A 19,786-nucleotide genomic window follows, 5' to 3' on the forward strand; every position below is an offset into this window, starting at 1 on the left:
TCCAAAAGTTCCCACAAGCTTTATTCCAAAAATAATTTTATTTAATAGATATTAAATAATGTACAGAAGAAAGAGGAGCTGGTATCAGGTTGTTTATGTCCCCGTCTCTATCCTAGCTCTTCTCGTGTCTTGCCTATTGTTTTGGGCATTTTCTTAGAATGGGGATCTTCTAGCTCCTTGGCCTTATAATAATGAGGAGCCACTTCCAGAAGCCAACTGCTCTCAATCTCCAATACCTAGAAGGACAGAGAAAAGATCAGTGGGTTCCCTTCTTTCCAACCTGCATTCGTATGTGTGACTGCAGGGCTGAGGCAGAAGGTGGCTGGCTCTGTGACGACACACCCAGGACAGACACCTCTGTGTGGTATTCAAGACAACAAGCAAGCTAGACCTGAGAAAAGCCCGGAGGGTAACCATGTAAAGGGAGACTCTAGGCCCCACACCTTAAACACTGACATGTCACAGCCAGTTACAGTTCTCAGATCCCAGAAGATGTTGAGACAGCTGTCATAAAGAACGCTGCTACCTGATCCTACCTTCAACCAAGCCAACACACTTCCCTGTTTCTGTGCAACCTGAACCTGGGTTCTCAGCTTGCCAGCATACTCTCCCCCCACGTGAAGTCTGTGCCTACCTGGGCAGGGCTGGGCACCTCACCTGCCTCATGAACTCCTTGGTGGTCAAGACGAGCTCGTGATAGAGCAGCCAGCGTGGCTGCTGCTCAAAGAGGGAGGAGTTGGGGTGGATGAACACTGTCTGCTGCTGTTTCACTGTGCGGTAGCCACTGCGAGTCAGCCGCGCTGTGTGGTAGAAGTACCCGGCAGTGATGGCCTAGGGAGCGGGCAGGAAAGAGTCAAGCAGAGGGCAGTCATCCGGGGGCCCTTACCCTCATCCCCTGTCTTCTCAGTCCAGGTTTCCAGAGAACCTGAAAGGTAAGGAATGCGGGAAGAACCCAGGGAGGACAAACCTTCGGCAGTCTGGGGGAGGAAGCCCAGGAGACCACCTTTTCCACAGGAGGGAGAGGGTGTGCCTTGGGCTAGGACTGCTGCTGCCCCCGGGGGGGCATGAGCAGACTGAAGAAATGCTGACCTTGCGGACACGGACATAGTCCCCCTGGCAGGAGCTGAGACCGACTTCCACACGCTCCAAGAGCCCCTCCAGCTGCTCCCGCACGTCCCGGGCTCGGCGCATTGATCTGAACTGGACGAAGTTCTCGTAGCACCACTGGGACGAGTACCCACTCTCAGCCCACTGTGGAGAGGGCAGAGGAGGAGTGCTTTAGTACACGGCAGGCCCGCAGTCCCCCCCAGCTCCTCCACTCCCACTCACCCAAGCCCAGTGACCTGTGTGTAGACGTTCAGCAGGGCCAAGTGGTCCCCACCAGGGAGGTAGAAGTTGACCCGGGCGTTGTCGGCATGGACAACCTTGTCTTTGGGTCGGTAGAAGATGGAGTTGTTGACAGAGAGCATGGCAGCCACTGTCAGGATCTCCTCTGAACAGCCGTATCTGAGGCAGGCAGGGAAAAGCATGAGGCTTCAAAGCACGACTTGAGCAGACAGAGCGGCTGCTGTGTGAAGGCCTCCTCACAGGGGAGGGCCAGCTGCGACAGCCGCTGCAGTCAGCCAGCAGACAGTCGGTGGCGGCACGTGCAGCGTGGGGGTCACGGTGTGGGGACCTTCCGGGGGGTTATCCACTGGGGACCTCTGGGGCTACATGCACTGGGAAGACCTGTGGCCTGCACCACAGCGGGAGAATGGCATTTCAAGGTGGTCCCTCCACAGCCACATCTGAATGTTCTAGTGGGAAGCCTTAGTGGAGGCGGCTCCAGAATGAGCCCTCACTCGGCACCCCTCTCAGAGAAAAGAGCCTCCACTTCTGTTCTCACTCTTGTTCTCGGATTTCCTGTTGATCTGGCCCATTTAATATCATGATCAACGACAAGACAGTGTTTTACTGATCCCTATGGGCCTCAAAAAGGGCAGTGAGGGTTCTCCAATTACGTTACTGTTAAAGGACAATATGATGGAGAAATAGAGAGAGATGGCCATGGAAATAGGGGAGGCACGGCCAGTGTGTGTGCTGCAGCCCCAGGGCGGGGTGGGGGAGGACTTACTTCTCTGAGGCCAAGATCATTTTAGACAGCATGGGGTCCACTGGCAGCTCTGCCATCTTTCGACCAGACTAAAGAGAGAATCGGAGCCAATCCTCCCTCAGGTTTCCCTGCACCGCTGCAGCGGTCCCCAGGGCCACCCCTGCCCTCCTCCTGCCCTCCCATCTCACCGTGGTGAGCTCCCCGAGGTGGTTGAGGGCTCCTAGAGCATACAGCTGCTCCAGAGCCAGCAGCAGGGTCTCATATGGTGGAGGGTCCAGGAAATCAAAGTGCATCAGGTCATGGATCCCTGGGGAAGGGCGTGGGAATAGAACAGGACCTTCTCACCAGGACCAGGCACTCCAGCCCCCACCTCCCTCCACTCAGGAGGACTGGGGTAGCCCAATCACCTAAGCTTTTGAGCAGCAGCACGACGTTGCCCAGGCTGGTCCTCTGGATCTCAGGCACCGTGGTCTCCTCGAGCTCATGCTGATAGGCCCAGGCGGTATACAGACGGAAGCACTTCCCCGCGGCCACCCGGCCCGCGCGGCCAGCCCGCTGATTGGCTGAGGCCTGCAGAGAAAGGAGAGGCCGGCTGACAATCTGACAGTTCACGGGCGGTATGTACACAAGAAACCTGGAAGTTTGTAGACTGCTTGTCCCCATCCCTCTAACAAGCTGCTTCTGGGCTGACCCTCCCTGCAGGATAATTCCACCTCTCTCCAGCCCACAGAGACCCAGGCTGACCTTGCTACAAGGTGTGACAGTGAGGGATTCCATGCCTGTGCGGGGGTTGTAGCTCTTTTGCTTACAGAAGCCTGGATCCAGCACATAAATGATGCCCTCAATGGTCAGTGACGTCTCGGCAATGTTTGTTGCCACAACCACCTGAAAGAGCAAACGTAACCCTGGGAAGCTAGGAGTGGAGAAGCAGGGGCAGGCGGGGCAGGAGATGAGGAACAGGGGCCGAGGTCAGGGGAGGGGCCAGCCCATAGGAGGTGGGAGGGCCGTGGCAGGGTCGGTCAGCAAAGGCCTGAAGAGGGGAGGATGTGAAGAGGACTTGGAGTTCCTTCAGGGAGGCGAGGTGGAAGTTTCCAAGCACCCGCCCCCGTCTCCCCTGCACCACCTCATTGATTTTCTTCACATTACCACTTCCTGCGATGGCCTCCTAACAAGTCTCCCTCTTCTCACTGCTAGCCCCTGTCACGTGGCATCCAGAGTGATCCATTTAAAATGCAAACCTGGAGCAGGCGTTTAGCCTAGAGGTTCAGAAGCCTACATCCTTTGTCGGAGTACCTGGGTTCAACTGCCAGCTCCAGCTTCCTGCCAATGCAGACCCCGGGAGGCAGTGATGACGGCTCATGTAACTGGGCTCCTCCCTCCCACAGGGGAGACCTGGGCTGCATTCCCAGCTCACAGCTTCAGCCCCAGCCCGGTCCCTGCCACCGCAGCATCTGAGGAGTGAACCAGCAGATGGCAGCTCTGTTTCCCAAATACACGAATAAATCAAACCTGTCACACCACTCTCCCAGACCGCTTGGTTTCCTATCCTGCTCTAGAAATAAAGCTAAGTTCCCTAAAGCCCTGAACCTGGGCCCTGGCTGCCTTTCTGACCTCAGCTCCTAGTACTCCAGCCCCCTCTCACTGCCCCAGGCCTGGACCCACCTGAGCGCACCCCTCTGGCAGATCCTGTGCGTCAGCTGCTCCCTTCCTCACCTGGTAGAGGCCTCTGCTCCACTTCCTCCCCTATACTGTAAGGGAAATGCCCTCCTGCTATTCCCCACTCCCCGACCCCAGGGCTGGTCTCCAGCTCTCTGTGCTGTCTTGCGTCTCCTCGCAGCACTTGCTGGAAGTAAGCACCATGTTTTCACGTGTCCGCTGTCTCTGCCCATCGCACTGTGGGTTCTGTGAGGCTAAGGACTTTGCTTTTCTGCCATGTACCCTCAGTCCCTGGAACGGTGGTTGGCACACTGGAGGGACGCACTAAATGTCTGTGGAGTGAAAGTTACAGCTCCACTCAAAGTCTAAAGCCCAGCCTCTCCTGCCTGCCATCAAGGGCCTCCCTAATCTCCGTCCACAGTTGCTTTCAGCCTTGTCTCCCACTGCTTCACCAGGTGAGGCTCCCACCCTCAACACAGTCCCACCTTGGGCCTTCCTGTGACATTTTCCCAGGAGTTTTTCTGAAAGGTCCACACCAGATCCTTTTTGCTGGCACACCCAGGGCTTCCCTCTCTCCAGTACTTCCTTTCTGACCATGCGCTCGGCTCTCTCAGTTGCTGCTGTATTCATCCTCTCTCTCCAGCCTGGAGGTGAGGGACTGGCTGCTCCTCAGCCTGCGTCTGCAGCTGGGCCCGGGACACGCCTTGTATGGGTCAGGCACCCACCCTTCCTTTCACTACCATTTGTGCAAAGCAAGGGGTGCGCAGTGTGGCTTTCTCCAACTGACCTTTCGTGCCCCAGGGGGCGTGGGCTGGAAGATTCGGGCCTGCATGTCGGAGGGCAGGTTGGCATAAATGGGAAGGACCAGGAGCTCCCGGATTTTGGAGCCCAGGCGGCGGCAGCGATCCTGGAGCATCTCACAGGCAGCCTCGATCTCCTCCTGCATTGGGGGTGGGGAGAGCAGCAGGGGTTCCAGTCACCGAAGGCCCACGTGCCAGCACTGTCTTGCCCGGGGACAGCCCCTCCCCGGGCCCCACATGTCACACACCTGTCCTGTCAGGAACACCAGGATGTCCCCGGGGGGCTGTGTCACGTGGATCTGCAGCACAGACACAACACAGGCTTCCAGGTAGTCAGCCTCTGGAGCCTGGGGAGGAGAGATGTGGTTGTAGGAGGCCGCCTGCTCAGGCAGACCCCTCTTCCCTTCCCAGCTCGACATATGCTCTGTCCTACCTCCCCCATTCCCTCCCTGGGACAACCCGGACTCAAGCCCATCCTCCCTGGGCAGGGCACCTTGGTATAGAAGATGTCAACCGGAAACCTGCGTCCAGGGATTCGGAAGACGGGGGCATCATCAAAGAAGGTGGAAAAACGGGCAGTGTCTAGCGTGGCTGAAGCCACGAGGACCTTGAGCTCAGGGCGGAAGCGAGCAACATCCTTGATCAGCCCAAAGAGAATGTCTGTGTGTAGGGTCCGTTCATGCGCCTCATCCACCATCACCACGCTAGGGGAGGAAGACAGGGAACGGTGAAGGGGGAGGAGCTGGGCAACGCGGGATTGGACACCAGGGTCCCCTGGATGAGAGGGCTCAGGAATGGATGTGAGGGGAAGGGGCTCCAAGGAGAAAAGCCAAGTATCCCAGTCACCTAAAAGCAACAGAAGGTCAGAGAAGGCCAGGGCCCGTGTCTGCAGCCTGACCCAGCCCAGGAGACAAAAGGAGCCACGACACGGAGGCTGGCAGCTGACAGCACAAGCCAGCCCCTCTGAATGCGCTTAGAGTCGGCAGCTGCTCTTGTTAGAGCAAGCAGAGGCAAGGATATGCTTTAAAGAAAATAAATAACAAGGGAACGGCTCTTTTGACTGAGGCTGGCTGGGGATGGAGGGCAAGCCTGAGCTGCTATGGCGAACAGCCCAGGGGGGCCTCAGGGCCCTGTGGGGCCGGTGCTGCTGTGCACCCTGGTGGGCCCTGCCCCTTCTGAGAGAAGGAGCGCCTTTCCATCCCAGCCCTCAGAGGGCTCTGCAGACCCCTGAGTCTCCTCCAACTCATTTATGTGCCACCATCTTTCTCCTTGCTCTGTTCCTTGGTTTGGGAGCTCACCCCCTGCTCCTACCTCGACTCTGTGCCCAATCCTGACAGTAACCAAGTCCCTGCCATTTCACAAAGCAGCACTCTGGCCTCGGCTGGCCCTCCACGGGCCCAGAGGCTGCCCCACCGCTCGGCTGTGCTCCTCCAGATCTAGAGACTTCAGCTCAGAAGAGTTGAGAGAGCACACAGTGCCTGGCTGGCCCGACCCACGCTGAGCTCCTCAACATTCCTTCTTCCAAGTTCTGCTTTCCCATCCCCAGCAGCCGGCCCAAGACTTGAGGCAAGGACTGAGTGTCAGAGGCTGAGCACTGACGGCCCCACAACCTCCACCACGCTCTCAGCGCTGAGCTGAATCCATCGCTCTGTAAATTCTCTCATGGTTCCAGCTGTGCCTGCAAATAAAACAAGTCCTGTCTCTCTCCATGTAACAGCCCTGCACATATTTCATGGCAACCAGGACATTTCCCCTGAGCTTCTCCGCTCTACGCTGAACACCCCAAGTGTCCTCAGACGCCTCCCCATGGCATCTGTGGTCCCCACAGTACTACACTGGCCCTGGGAATGAATGCAGAGGGCAGGAGACGCTTTCTCTATAATCTTTTCTATCTCTGGCCCCACCTCCAATTCTAGCACCATACAAACCAGAAAGCTTTAAGAACTGGCCAAATCAGCTCAGTGGGAAGAAAAGAAAGAAAGCCTAGACTGGCCAGCGCCACGGCTCAATAGGCTAATCCTCCGCCTTGCGGCGCCGGCACACCGGGTTCTAGTCCCGGTCAGGGCACCGATCCTGTCCCGGTTGCCCCTCTTCCAGGCCAGCTCTCTGCGTGGCCAGGGAGTGCAGTGGAGGATGGCCCAAGTGCTTGGGCCCTGCACCCCATGGGAGACCAGGAGAAGCACCTGGCTCCTGCCTTCGGATCAGCGTGGTGTGCTGGCCGCAGCATGCTGGCCATGGCAGCCATTGGAGGGTGAACCAACAGCAAAGGAAGACCTTTCTCTCTGTCTCTCTCTCTCACGGTCCACTCTACCTGTCAAAAAAATAAAGAAAAAGAAAGAAAAAGAAAGCCTAGAGGTTAAAGGAAATGGAGAGGGGCCGGCGCTGTGGCGTAGCAGGTAAAACTGGCCCCTGCAGTGCCAGCATCCCATATGGGCGCCAGTTTCAGACTTGGCTGCTCCTCTTCCGATCCAGCTCTCTGCTATGGCCTGGGAAAGCAGTGGAAGATGGCCCAAATCCTTGGGCCCCTGTACCCATGTGGGAAACCCGGAAGAAGCTCCTGGCTCCTGGCCTCAGATTGGTTCAGCTCCAGCCGTTGTGGACATTTTGGGAGTGAACTAGCAAATGAAGATCTCTGCCTCTGCCTCTCTGTAACTCTGCCTTTCAAATAAAATAAATCTAAAAAAAAAAAAAAAAAAAAAAAAAAGGGAGCTAGAGAGGGCCCAGTGCTGTGGCACAGCAGGTAAAGTGCCATCTATGACACCAGCATCTACATGGACACTTTTTGAGACTTGGCTGCTCCGTTTCCAATCTAACTCCCTGCTAACGCATCTAGGGAGGCAGCAGAGGATGGCCCGGGTGCTTTGGCCCCTGCCACCCACATAGGAGACCTGGAGGTCACTCCTGGCTCCAGCTTTGGCCTGTCCCAGCCCCGGCCAGTGTGTCCACTTGGAGAGAGGACAAGTGGATGGAAAATCTCTGTCTCTCCCTTTCTAACTCTTTCAAATAAATAAATAAACCTTTAACGAATAATGAATGAAGGAGCTAGGGAAAGACACCGGAAGAGATGGGGATAAACAGAGCACAGGAAGAGATGGCAGGTAGGGGCCCAGTGCGCACCTGTAACTCGCCAGGTCAGGTTCGGAGAGGAACTCCCGGAGCAGCATCCCGTCTGTCATGTAGCGGAGGACTGTACGCTCGGATGTGCAGTCTTCAAAGCGGATGCTATAGCCAACCTGGGCAAGGAGGCCACTAGTGACCCACAGTAGGATGGGGCTCCCTGGAGGAAACCTGGGATACAGGACGCGGGGCCAGCACCTGCATCTGTGGTGTGGGGCCCTGAAGGCCAAGCAGGTGAGCTCCAGACCCTATGGGCTCACGGCATCCTTTAGCTACTGCCCCCCACCCTGCACCCCCAGCTCTTACCTCATTCCCGAGCTTCACACCCATCTCCCGGGCCACTCGCGCAGCCACACTCATGGCCGCCACTCTCCGTGGCTGGGTGCAGGCAATCTTCATGCCCTTCTGCGTGTAGCCCTGAGTGACAGGAATGAGAGAGTTCCCAATTGCTTCATGTGCCCCGAGACCCAGCCACAATACAAAGAAAGAAGTCATAGAAGCCAGGCAGGGTGGGGGAAAGGGAGAGACAGACAGAAGCAGCGGACCAGAAACGATGGGCAAACAGATAGGAAGACAGACCTCGGGCCCCAAGGGGTCCTCCTCCCGCCCTGGCACTCCCAGCTCTTTGGGTCATCAAATTCAGGGCGCTATTAGTCTTGAGCTAGAAGAGGACAGATCGGCAAAGGCAGATCCAGAAGCAGTGAGGGACACAAGACGAGAGCAGGAGAATAAGCCCGTTAACTCCGCATCCTCCGGCCCCTGCAGAGGGGCAGAGGGGCAGAGGCCTGGCTGGGCTGGATGAGGGGAGGATTTTATTTCCACACACACTGCACTCCACCTATCCAGCACGTGTCCTTCCAACCTGGAGGTACTGAGCACCTCCTAGGCAGGGCACTGTGGCAGGCAGCAAGAACAGAAATGTGAAAGGCTCTGTGTTCTCAGAACCCTCAAGATTTAGTGGGGACACAGACAAACAACTTCCTTGACGATCAGGCAACAGGAGCCCTGCAGGACTGTGCTTGTCACCCCCCGCTGCCCCGAACCTCGAGGGTGTGGTGACGGTACCTCCTCATAGAGATACTGCGGAATCTGTGTGGTCTTCCCCGAGCCGGTCTCGCCCTCAATGATGAGGATCTGATGATCGGCAATGGCAGCCAGGAGCTCCTCGCGGAACGGGAACACTGGGAGGCTGCGGCGCACGGCCTGGATGGACTCCCTCTGCTGTGCCTGGCTGGAAGGTGGCGGGGCCGCGGGTTCCTGGGAAGGAGAGGGTGGCTGTGAGCCTGCCAGCAGGCCTCAGCGTCTCCTCAAGGCGTCCCAGAGCGTCCCCGCTCACTTTGTCGCCCTGGAGCTGAGTGGCCCGCACAAACTCGATGGTCTCCTCTTCCTCCAGCACCAGCTGATACTTGGGCTCCTGGGAGGCAGCGTCTCGGGCCCCAAACTTCAGGGACGCAGCCCCCAGCCGGGCTTCCTCCCAGCGCCGCTGCTCCTCCCCAGGGGCGCCCGACTCCTCCTCTACCAGATCCACAGCTCGAGCTGGCTGCAAAGACGGGGCACGTGAAGACCTGAAGACTGGGGACACCTTCCCTACCCAGTTCCCACCCGCCCCCATGCCTGCCCTCTGAGAAGAACAAGACAAGGGAGGGGTCCGCCAAGGCACTGCCCCACCCCCTGAAGCCCTCCCTCCCTCCCTCCCTGCAGCAGATGCCGCCTCGCCTCACCTGCCCTCGGGTCTCCTTGGGCATGTGGTAGCGATTGGTGGCCTCCAACCGCTCCTGCTCACCAGCAGCCCGGTACTCCCTGGCCAGATCCCGCACTTGCCGCTTGTATTTGAGCTCGCGCCGCTCATGGCGGCTCAGCTCCACATCCCCGAAAAGGAACTCTTCGTCAGCCAGCTCTGCTTCGAGGTCCTCCAGCTTCTCCCGCTCCCGCTTCGCCAGGTACTCTCGGCGCGATTTCTTCCGCAGCTCAGGGACCTAGGTCAGGAAAGGACAGTCACATCCCCTTTCCCTGCCTACTCCTAGGAGCGAACAGCTCCCTGACAAGCAGGTGTGAGACCCTCAAGACACACCCTCCATCTGCCCTCTGCCATGCACAATGCCCAGCGCTGGGCCTCCTGGAATGCCACAGCCTGACCCCGCGGCCGGCCTTCCCACAGTAGAATCCAGCGGGAAAGGCGTGCTGGGCCCTGGCTACGTCAATGCAGGTTCATCAGGGCACTTATGTCAATAATTGGTATTTTACTCTTATTATTACACTCAAATTAGTAGAAAGAGAACAATGAAAAGACTGACTTAGTATTTAGAAGCACAGATCTCAAACTGAAAATGATTGATACAAGGATGGAAACCACTGAGGGTGCCAACCGGAGGCAATGTGCAGCCCCAGTTACCTGTTCCTGATCTCAAATTAAATGAGCACAGCTTGGGGAAGGAATGGGGAAAGCTACTCGTACATAAAAAAATTGGATGCATCACAGAGCATTCCTGCAAGGCCAGACATAATCGGGGATGCTTAGTTTTCTGGAGCTCACCTTGTCCCCCCTCCTCCCCAAATGCATCACTTGGCTTCTACACATTGACCTTTGCTATGGCCTGGCTAGCGCACATGATGGACAAAGCAGAAAAGTAGTTGTCCCTTAAGGGCCTTCCTGCCTCTAGCCACGATCCCTCCTGCTGTGACCCTGACCACCTTCTCCCCTGCAGGGACAGAACCCCCAGCTCTCCATCCTTGGGGCTCTGGTTCTAGTTAGTTGCATGGCTTTTCTTGCTTGATCTGTGAAGACTTAAAGTGGAGCTTCCGATCATGGCCCAATCTTAGTACTTTAACCCAATACTTCTTCCACAGGATGGGTGAGGCAGATGGATTTTTCCCTTTAAATCTGGGCTAAAAATCAGGGCAAACAGAGCATCAAAACAATGATATGGGCTGAGGGCTTGACTTAACCTGTGTCCCCTTGACACTGAGCTCCAGCTCTGACCCCAACTTCCTGCTAATGCAAACCCTGAGAGGCAGCATTGATGGCTCAACTCATGGGGTTCTTGCCTCCCACAGTGGACATCTGGAAAGCATTCCTGGCTCCCACCTATTGTTCTGGCCCAGCTCTGGCTGTTGCAGGCATTGGGAAAATGAACCAGGGGATGGAAGCTCCATCTAACTAAAAATGACAGAGCAGGCTTCTGATGCAGTGGCTAAGCTGCTGCCTGGGACATCCACATCCCTATCAGAGTGCCTGGGTTTGAGTCTCAGCTCTACTGCTGATTCTAGCTTCCTGTTAATGCACATCCAGGGAGGCGGTAGGTGGCAGCTCAAGTGCTTGGATCCCTGCCATGCACATGGGAGACCCAGATGGAGTTCCAGGCTCCTGGGCTCAGCCTGGCCCAGCCTTGGCTGTTGTAGGCATCTGGAGAGTGAACGAGCAGAGGATGATCTGTCTGCCCATCTCTCTCTCTCAAATACTTAAAAAATAAATACATACAATTTTTAAATAAACTAAAAATAAGAAGCATAATGAGTGGCAGAGGCCTCACAAAGAATCCAGAGGCACCATGTGACACAGGCGAGTTGCAATACACGCAGGGGGGAGGGCCCAGCGTGCAGGCTGCAGGCACTGTAACTCATGCCAATAAGACTGCACAGCATATCCCACTCCTTCCCCTGCGTAGCTGCAGCTCGGGCCTTCGGTCTAATGCACCCTGCCCACGGCTTCATCTGTGAAAGAGCTATAGAATTGAACAGATTTTGATATACTTTATTGAAAAAATACACAGTTTTAAATTGGTTTCAATGGGGTTCAAGCAGAAGGGACGGTGCCTACCACCTGTAGTCCCGTTTCTGATGAAGGGCGATTATCATGTGGCAAACTCACATTTGCATGACTGGCAAAGTAAAAAGGTAACTTTTTTATCAACATATTGTTAAGAGTTTCTATCACGCACAGTTTAAAATCATGAGATGCTGATGGTTGGACTCTATTTCATGTCCCCTATGTCGCACCATATTTTGGTTCACAGTTTATCCATGATTTAGCATGCCAAAAATACGAAATGTTCATACAGAAAAACAAAAACAAAAACAAAACCTCAGATTGAGACAGAAATCAAGAACAAGACACAAGAGAAGAGAAATCAGAGAAGAAGGGCCGGTGCTGTGGCATAGTGGGTAAAACCACTGTCTGCACCAGCATCCCATGTAGATGCTGGTTTGTATCCTGGCTGCTCCACTTTCGATCCAGCTCCCTGCAAACAGCCTAGGAAAGCAGCAGAGGATGGCACAAGTGCTTGGGCCCCTGTCACCCATGTGGGAGACCTCGATGAAGCTCTGACTCCTGGCCTCGGCAGGGCCCAGCACCGGCCATCATAGCCATCTGGGAAGTGAACCAGCAGATGGAAGATCTCTCTCTTTCCCCACCTCTCTCTGTAGCTCTTTCAAAATAAGTAAATAAATTTCGGAAAGAAGGAAAGCAAGAAGGAAGGAAGGAAGGAAGGAAGGCAGGCAGGCAGGCACAGAAGAAAGCAGACATTCCTAACAATAAGAAGCCAACTGCTGTGCCTGCTCCCATTACAGCAGTGAAAATCAGTAACTACACAGGATCGGTCCGATACGCTTGGGAAACTTCTGTCACTTCAAGCGGAGCTCATCAAGCGCCCACTAAGAATGTGCACGTGCATTTCTCAGACAGGCCGTTTGACCTTTTGGTGAAAAACCCAAGTGGGAAAAGTTATTTCATGACTGAACAATCTCGTAAAGCCCCTCCCTGCGGAAAACAGTTCAAAAAGGCCAAGAGGCAGATGTTTGGCACCAGGGCTAAGATGCTACTTGGGATACTGCACCCCACAGTCTGTGCCTGGACTGGAATCCTGCTCAGCTCCCGATTCCAGCTTCCTGCTGCTGCACACTCTGGAAGCCGGCAAGTACTTGGGTCCTTGCCACCCACGTGGGAGAGCTGGGTCGAATCCCCAGCTTCACAGCTTCAGCATGGCCCAGGCCTGGCTACTGCTAACATCTGGGGAGGGAACCAGCAGATGGCAGCTCTCTGGCTCTCTACCTTTCAAATAAAATGAAGTCAAGACCAACATACTTCTTATATCATGTAGGAAACAAAAAACAAAAAGCAGAAAACACACAGTGGGACTATCTAACTCAGGCTGAAAAAGAAGAAAAGAGCCCTCCCACGGCACTGCAACAGATCCTAGACTGATGACGCTCTAAAGAACATTTATGAAGATGGAAAGGGTATCTGAAGCAAACTGTGAACAAAGCCTGGGCAGAATCAAGAGAGAATCAAGTCAAAGCAGACGCAGAGCTTTAAGACTTTAAGTTCTGTTGGGAACCGTGATGTGGAGACACTGATGTTTCCAGTGAGGGAATGCTGGTGAGCTACACATATAAACCTCACAGGCCACAGCTTTCTGAGTACAGACAACGAACCCCCCGTTTCCTACTGGAGGATTTATTTAAAATAAAATATGCTTTAGTTTTTAATGCTTTATGTTTTTATTTTTAAATATATTTGAAAAACATATTTCCTATGTGAAAAAAAAGAATGGGATTTCAAAATATTGAAAGATAAAAATTATTGAGTTCATCGCCGGCGCCGCGGCTCACTAGGCTAATCCTCCGCCTTGCGGCGCCGGCACACCGGGTTCTAGTCCCGGTCGGGGCACCGATCCTGTCCCGGTTGCCCCTCTTCCAGGCCAGCTCTCTGCGTGGCCAGGGAGTGCAGTGGAGGATGGTCCAAGTGCTTGGGCCCTGCACCCCATGGGAGACCAGGATAAGCACCTGGCTCCTGCCATCGGATCAGCGCGATGCGCCGGTCACAGCATGCCTACCACGGCGGCCATTGGAGGGTGAACCAACGGCAAAAGGAAGACCTTTCTCTCTGTCTCTCTCTCTCACTGTCCACTCTGCCTGTCAAAAAAAAAAAAAAAAAGAAAAAGAAACTCTAGCTCATTCCTAATTGTTGAGGAAAAGCTCTTCTTTGTATTAAAGTTCTAGCCAATAAATGTAAATGGAGTGACAGCGTCCAAAAATCACTATTTCTCAATGCCCAGTGATAGACTCAGGAGAGGACTAACAGTGGTAAGGAAAACATCAGAGGAAAGGCCGCATCTGTCCTCACACACACACCTGGAGAACAAGGCCGCTGAGCTGATACACGGTGGAGTGCATATCACCCACCAAGAGGTAAGCGTCTGTCACAACCATGTAACCGGAGTCCAGGCAAGCACGGCACACAATTCCCACTCTAAAGGAAGCACTGGGGATAGAAGAATTTAACACCACTGGATAAGGATCTAAGAAATCCAAAATATAGGACAGTGAACAAGATGAGACAAAACACACATAGAAAGGAGAGAAACTAAAGACATTGAAGAACCAAGTGCAATAAAGGAACCATGACTACATTTTGATTTGGAAAAAGGAACTGTTAGAGGCAGGAGTAAAGAGGAAAATTTGGTAGACAGCTTGTTAGCTGACACGCAAGAGTTATGGTTCATCTAGCTGGGTCTTACAATGGCTCTGAGGTTCTGGAGGACAATGTCTGCATTCCTAGGACGCTACATGTTTATCTATTTAGGCTTAAACTGCATGACATCTAAAACTTTTAAATGGGCCAAAAAAGGAAAACAAAACTCTGCATTTACATAGACAATGCCAATATTGCACAGGGTATTAGCCATCTCTGAATCTGAATTGCATATCTGAGCATTGCACTATTCTTTCTTATTATTATTTTTTTAATTTATTTGACAGGTAGAGTTATAGACAGTGAGAGAGACAGAGAGAAAGGTCTTCCACCTAATGGTTCACTCCCCAAATGGCCGCCACGGCCAGCGCTGCGCTGATCTGAAGCCAGGAGCCAGGAGCTTCTTCCAGGTCTCCCATGCGGGTGCAGGGACCCAAGCACTTGGGCCATCCTCCAGGGCCCTCCCGGGCCACAGCAGAGAGCTGGCCTGGAAAAGGAGCAACCAGGACTAGAACCCGGCGCCCATATGGGATGCCGGCACCACAGGCAGAGGATTACCCAAGTGAGCCATGGCGCCAGCCCCTGCACTATTCTTTCAACTTCTGTTTGAAATGCTTCAAAATTGAAAAAAGAAAAATAAGCGCAAGCAAATGAAACGCTGCAGCTGCACCGAGAAACATCTCCGCCCACAGTCATTTTGTGGGTGGGATGTAAGATGGGTCGGTCAGAAGAGACCCGAGGGTCATCCTTTTGGAAAGTCTAAGTGTGACTTTACTTGACAAGATCAGGCCTTTAGGCCGGCGCCGTGGCTCAGTAGGCTAATCCTCCGCCTTGCGGCGCCGGCACACCGGGTTCTAGTCCCGGTCGGGGCACCGATCCTGTCCCGGTTGTCCCTCTTCCAGGCCAGCTCTCTGCTGTGGCCAGGGAGTGCAGTGGAGGATGGCCCAGGTCCTTGGGCCCTGCACCCCATGGGAGACCAGGAGAAGCACCTGGCTCCTGCCATCGGATCGGCGCGGTGCGCCGGCCGCAGCGCGCCTACCGCGGCGGCCATTGGAGGGTGAACCAACGGCAAAAGGAAGATCTTTCTCTCTGTCTCTCTCTCATTGTCCACTCTGCCTGTCAAAAAAAAAAAAAAAAAAAAACTTCAAAAAAAAAAAAAAAAGATCAGGCCTTTGCCTACCTACCTGGACTCATAGCACAGAAAGTCTAGTTTGGGGCTGGCATTGTGGCACAGCAGGTTAAGCTGCCGCCTGCGACACCTGCATCCTGTATGAACACTGGTTCATGTCCTGACTGCTCCACTTCCAATGCAGCTCCCTGCCAACATGCCTGGGAAAGCAGTGGAAGAAGGCCCAAGTGTTTGGGCACCTGCTACCCATATGGGAGACCCAGATGGAGCTTCAGGCTCCTGGCTTTGGCCTGACCAACCCCTGGTCATAACGGCATTTGGGGAGTGAACCAGCCAATGCAGGATCTCTCTCTCTCTTTCTGCCATTCCCTTTCTCTAACTCTGCCTTTCAAATAAATAAATCAATGATTTTTAAAAAGATCCAGTTGATGAACTAAAAGAGCTCTGTCCATGTCCACTGAAAAGCCCAGCTCAGGCAACCATGGGGAGATCACCAAGCCACAGGGGATGCAGGGATTAGGGGGAGACAGTGTGCCTAAGCTGACTGGCCAGCCAGCTTAGGTGGCAGGACTGCAGCCCTGCCGTTCCCCCAGCCATCCCGACAGCGTTCCAGCGGCCTTACGCCCCATGCCGCCTCCTAAGACAGGAAGAGCGCACACTTCCCTCACTAACACCCACCATGGTGTGCAGAGTCAAGCAGGCCGTGGGGAGTTTACGGCCACAAACCGAGGCCTGCTCCAGAGCCCTGAGCACCCCTCCCCCGCCCTGCACCCAACCGCTCCATCAGAAAGCCTCTCCTTGAGCTTCCTGCTCTCGGCATCCCAGGTCCCGGGGCTCACCATGGCCTTCCGATCTTCCTCAGCCATCTTGAGGCGCTTCTGAGCTTCTTCATAAGCCTAGAAGAGGAGACCGGAAGTGGAGGGTGTGAGTCCAGAAGGCCTCCGCCCACGACCATCTCCTCTAGAACCTCAAGCATCTCTTAGAGACGCCGCAGCACAAGGAGACATCCTCTGTGGCTGTGAGGACAGCAGTGGCCAGAGAACCACGGGGTGGGGTGGGGGCCTCCCGCCCCAGGGATGAACTCAACCTCCGTCCTCCCAGAGAGGCCGGCCTCGGATTTCGGCTGCGCTGCCCCTACCTTCTTGTCCGAGCGCTCCAGGACGTTGCGAGTGCGATCCTTGTCCCGCTGCCGGACCCGCTCGGCAAAGGCGTCTCGCTCCTCCAGGTCCTGAAGGCGCTCACGCTCCGTGCGCTCCCACTCATCCTCTGACTCTGGCTTGGCCGGCTGCTGCCCGCTGCCCCTGCAGCCCCAGCCCCGCTCAGGGTTAAACCACGGGTCCACCCCTCACCCGCCGGCCCACCCTCCCTCGCCCTGCTTTGACCTACCCTGCCTTCTTGTCTTTCTCGGGAGCCTCTTCCTCCTCATCTTCCTCCTCCTCCTCCTGGCGTTTCTTCCGCAGGTGTTTCCGTTTTTTGCGCCTCTTCTGGATGCTGCTCCCAGCCCTGCCCACGGCCTCCTCACTGCTCTCTTCACTATCGTCCAGCAGCTGATAAGACCGGTTCTTCTCCAGCAGGGCTCGGGCCTCTCGCTCCGCCGCCCGAGCCGGCTTTTCTACCACCGCCTTCCGTGGTACCTGTCAGGGATAAGCAGCGTGAACAACTCCTGACCGCTGCTCACCTCCTTGGCTCTGTCCCTGACTTAAGGACTTGATCTTAGGTCAGCCAGCATTCTCTCTTCTCCTCTTCTCCCCGTGACTTCATCCTGCTCTCACATCTCAACAGAGTCCCTCAGTTTCTTTTCCTTTTTTTCTTTTGACAGGCAGAGTGGACAGTGAAAGAGAGAGACGGAGAGAAAGGACTTCCTTTGCCACTGGTTCACTCTCCAATGGCCGCCGCGGCTGGCGTGCTGAGGCCGGCGCACCGCGCTGATCCGAAGGCAGGAGCCAGGTGCTTCTCCTGATCTCCCATGGGGTGCAGGGCCCAAGCACTTGGGCCATCCTCCACTGCACTCCCTGGCCACAGCAGAGAGCTGGCCTGGAAGAGGGGCAACCGGGACAGAATCCAGTGCCCTGACCAGGACTAGAACCCGGTGTGCCGGCGCCGCAAGGTGGAGGATTAGCCTATTGAGCCATGGCGCCGGCCGAGTCCCTCAGTTTCTGAACTTCCTTTCCGTCATTCACTTTTTAAAAGATTGATTGATTTGAAAGACAGAGCTACAGAGAGGTAGAGAGAGAAAGGTCTTCCACCTGCTGGTTCACACCCCAAATGGCCACAATCCTATCTAAAGCCAGGAGCTAGGAGCTTTCTCCGGGACGCCTAAGTGGGTGCAGGGGCACAAGACTTGGCCATCCTCTACTGCTTTCCTAGGTGTATTAGCAGAGAGCTGGATCGGAAGTGGAGCAGTTGGGACCCGAACCAGTACCCATATGGGATGCTGGCGCTGTAGGCGGCAGCTTCACCCACTGTACCACAGCCCCCTTGTTTAACACATGTTTAATGAGGTCTATCCCACCTGTCGGGTACGTGTTAGGTACTAGGGATCCAGAATGAATAAAAATCCCTGCCCTCCCAGAGCTTACAACCCCAAACCCAGTTCTCAATCGCTTGGCCACTTTCTCATAGTTCTGCTTTTCCCAAGGATTTAAGTCATTCCTACGCAAGGACTGACAGGCTGCAAGGGTTAACTCTGCAATGTGGGGCCTGCGCTGTGGCGTAGCAGGTTAAAGCCCTGGCCTTTAGCGCCGGCATCCCATATGGGCGCTGATTTTAGTTCTGGCTGCTCCTCTTCCGATCCAGCTCTCTGCTATGGCCTGGGAAAGCAGTAGAAGATGGCCCAAGTGCTTGGGTCCCTGTATCCGCGTGGGAGACCTGGAAGAAGCTCCTGGCTCCTGGTTTTGGATCGGCACAGCTTCAGCCATTGCAGCCACGTGGGAGTGAATCAGCGGATGGAAGACTTCTCTGTCTCTACCTCTCTCTGTAACTCTTTCAAATAAATAAAATAAATCTTTAAAAACAAAAAAACCAAAAAAACTTCGCAATGTGACACCCGGCTGTCACACCGTCACCTGTAGATGGCGGGATACACGGGCTGCAGGTCCGCAGGCGGCAGCCGCACCAGGCTCGCTGCAGTTCTGGGACACTCCCACTCTGTGCACACTTATGGGGCCTTGCTCTGTCCGACAGACAACGGCTGGGCAGGAGGACTACCCGGACGGACGCCCACAATCCTCCAGGAGTTCACCGCTCACACCTTCGCTCCTTCCCCCTTCTCCACTGGACAAACCCCCGGGGATCCTTGGGCCTGCGTTTGCTGAACACGATCCCCGCCGCCTCTTCTGCCCTCCCGCAGCGTTTCCCAAGCACCTCTTCTAGAGCCTGGCCACTTACAGCCCGGCCCGCGGACCACGGGCATTCGAACAAGGACCACGGCTGGAGGAACACTGCTCCACAGCACTCGACCCAGCCCCATGTAAGGCCTGCCGGATGCTCTCCACCGAGCCGGACGCCCGGCACCGGGCGCAGTACCCAGTCTACAGTCGGCAAAGGATGACTGTGCCTTTAGCTTATTTATCTCCCCGACGGACGACCGGGCCAGCCTCCCCGGGACGCGTAACTCGGGGCCCTCCCCTGGCCCGCCCCTCGGACACCTTGTTCCAGAGCCTCAGCGCGAAGTCCCGCGCCGGCCCGCCCAGGTCCAGCGTGTCGGTGTCTCGTAGGCGCTGCACGAACTCCTCAGCCGAGGCGCAGCGCTGCGCGGTTCCAATGAGGAACTGGGCGACGTGCCGCTCGCTCAGTCCCAGCACCGAGTGCAGCTCCTCCTGGACCCAGCGCTCCAGCCCCGCCGGCGTCGCCATGGCCACCCACCTGCCCGGTGCTTAGCGCTGAGGCGTCCGGAGCAGCCGCACCGGCGGCCGGACCTGTGGCAGGCCCGGGGCACTGAGCCGGAGCCTTAGCCCCGCGAGGGAGCTGCCTTAGAACCTCAGGTTCGGTTTCCAACAGTCCAAACCCGCCTTCCGCGGAGCCCGGAAGCGGATGCTCGTTTCCGACCTACGCACTACGGTGGCTGCGCGAGTTCAAATCTCGCAGAAACAAATCTCGCTCTGGGTAGCACATTTTCCTTCTCTGCCCGATCTCTCTATCGCCCCCTGATGGTCAGAGGAGGCTTCGCTAATTCATTCATTCAAAGGAGATTAATTCAATGAGCGCCTAAAAAAAGGCGTTTTAAGCATGATGTAAAATGTTGGGGATACTGCAGACGGCAAATCAGACAAAACATCGAATTTACATTCAGAGTTCAAGGGAGATAAGGCACATAATAAGTAAAAGTACATATATTCTACCGGGTCTAAAATAGTTCAAGGTAAGGGGACACAGGTTGCTGGCTTTATTTCAAATGAGATCATGTCCATGCTATGAAATATTAGCAGGTGCTGAGTAGGAGTGACCTTTGCTAGAAATGGTATCTGCAACAAAAGTGAATACAGGTTAGCTATAAGGGGAGTTCCAAGCAGGAAGAAAGTTGG

The 19,786-nt window shown here is 55.1% G+C and overlaps 1 protein-coding gene across 1 annotated transcript; it reads right to left on the reverse strand.

Moving 5' to 3' along the window:
- Window positions 1–9: 9 nt before the first annotated feature.
- On the reverse strand, window positions 10–19,270 carry DHX16 (DEAH-box helicase 16). The gene is made up of 20 exons (XM_062185774.1): window positions 18,911–19,270; window positions 16,650–16,897; window positions 16,402–16,564; window positions 16,103–16,159; window positions 9,387–9,641; window positions 9,002–9,205; window positions 8,731–8,922; window positions 7,972–8,082; window positions 7,666–7,781; window positions 5,042–5,252; window positions 4,797–4,895; window positions 4,536–4,688; window positions 2,837–2,977; window positions 2,500–2,662; window positions 2,281–2,399; window positions 2,114–2,181; window positions 1,344–1,506; window positions 1,090–1,251; window positions 658–831; window positions 10–236 (listed from the first exon to the last, which is right to left on the reverse strand). The coding sequence occupies exons 1-20, from the start codon at window positions 19,115–19,117 to the stop codon at window positions 108–110; spliced, it is 3,135 nt and encodes a 1,044-aa protein (XP_062041758.1). The 5' UTR covers window positions 19,118–19,270; the 3' UTR covers window positions 10–107.
- Between the last annotated feature and the right edge of the window lie 516 nt (window positions 19,271–19,786).

Source organism: Lepus europaeus, chromosome 3 (genome assembly GCF_033115175.1).
Source record: "Lepus europaeus isolate LE1 chromosome 3, mLepTim1.pri, whole genome shotgun sequence".
Classification (NCBI taxonomy): Eukaryota; Metazoa; Chordata; class Mammalia; order Lagomorpha; family Leporidae; genus Lepus; species Lepus europaeus.

Bases quoted from the DNA above. Each gene is read 5' to 3' on its own strand.
- DHX16 (XM_062185774.1), bottom strand. From the start codon at position 19,117: ATGGCGACGCCGGCGGGGCTGGAGCGCTGGGTCCAGGAGGAGCTGCAC. The intron at 9,642-16,102 runs GTGAGCCCCGGG...TTCCTGACCTAG, and splicing joins AGGAAGATCGGAAGGCCATG to GTCCCTGAGCTGCGGAAGAA. The intron at 832-1,089 runs GTCAGCATTTCT...CCCGCTCCCTAG, and splicing joins ACTATGTCCGTGTCCGCAAG to GCCATCACTGCCGGGTACTT.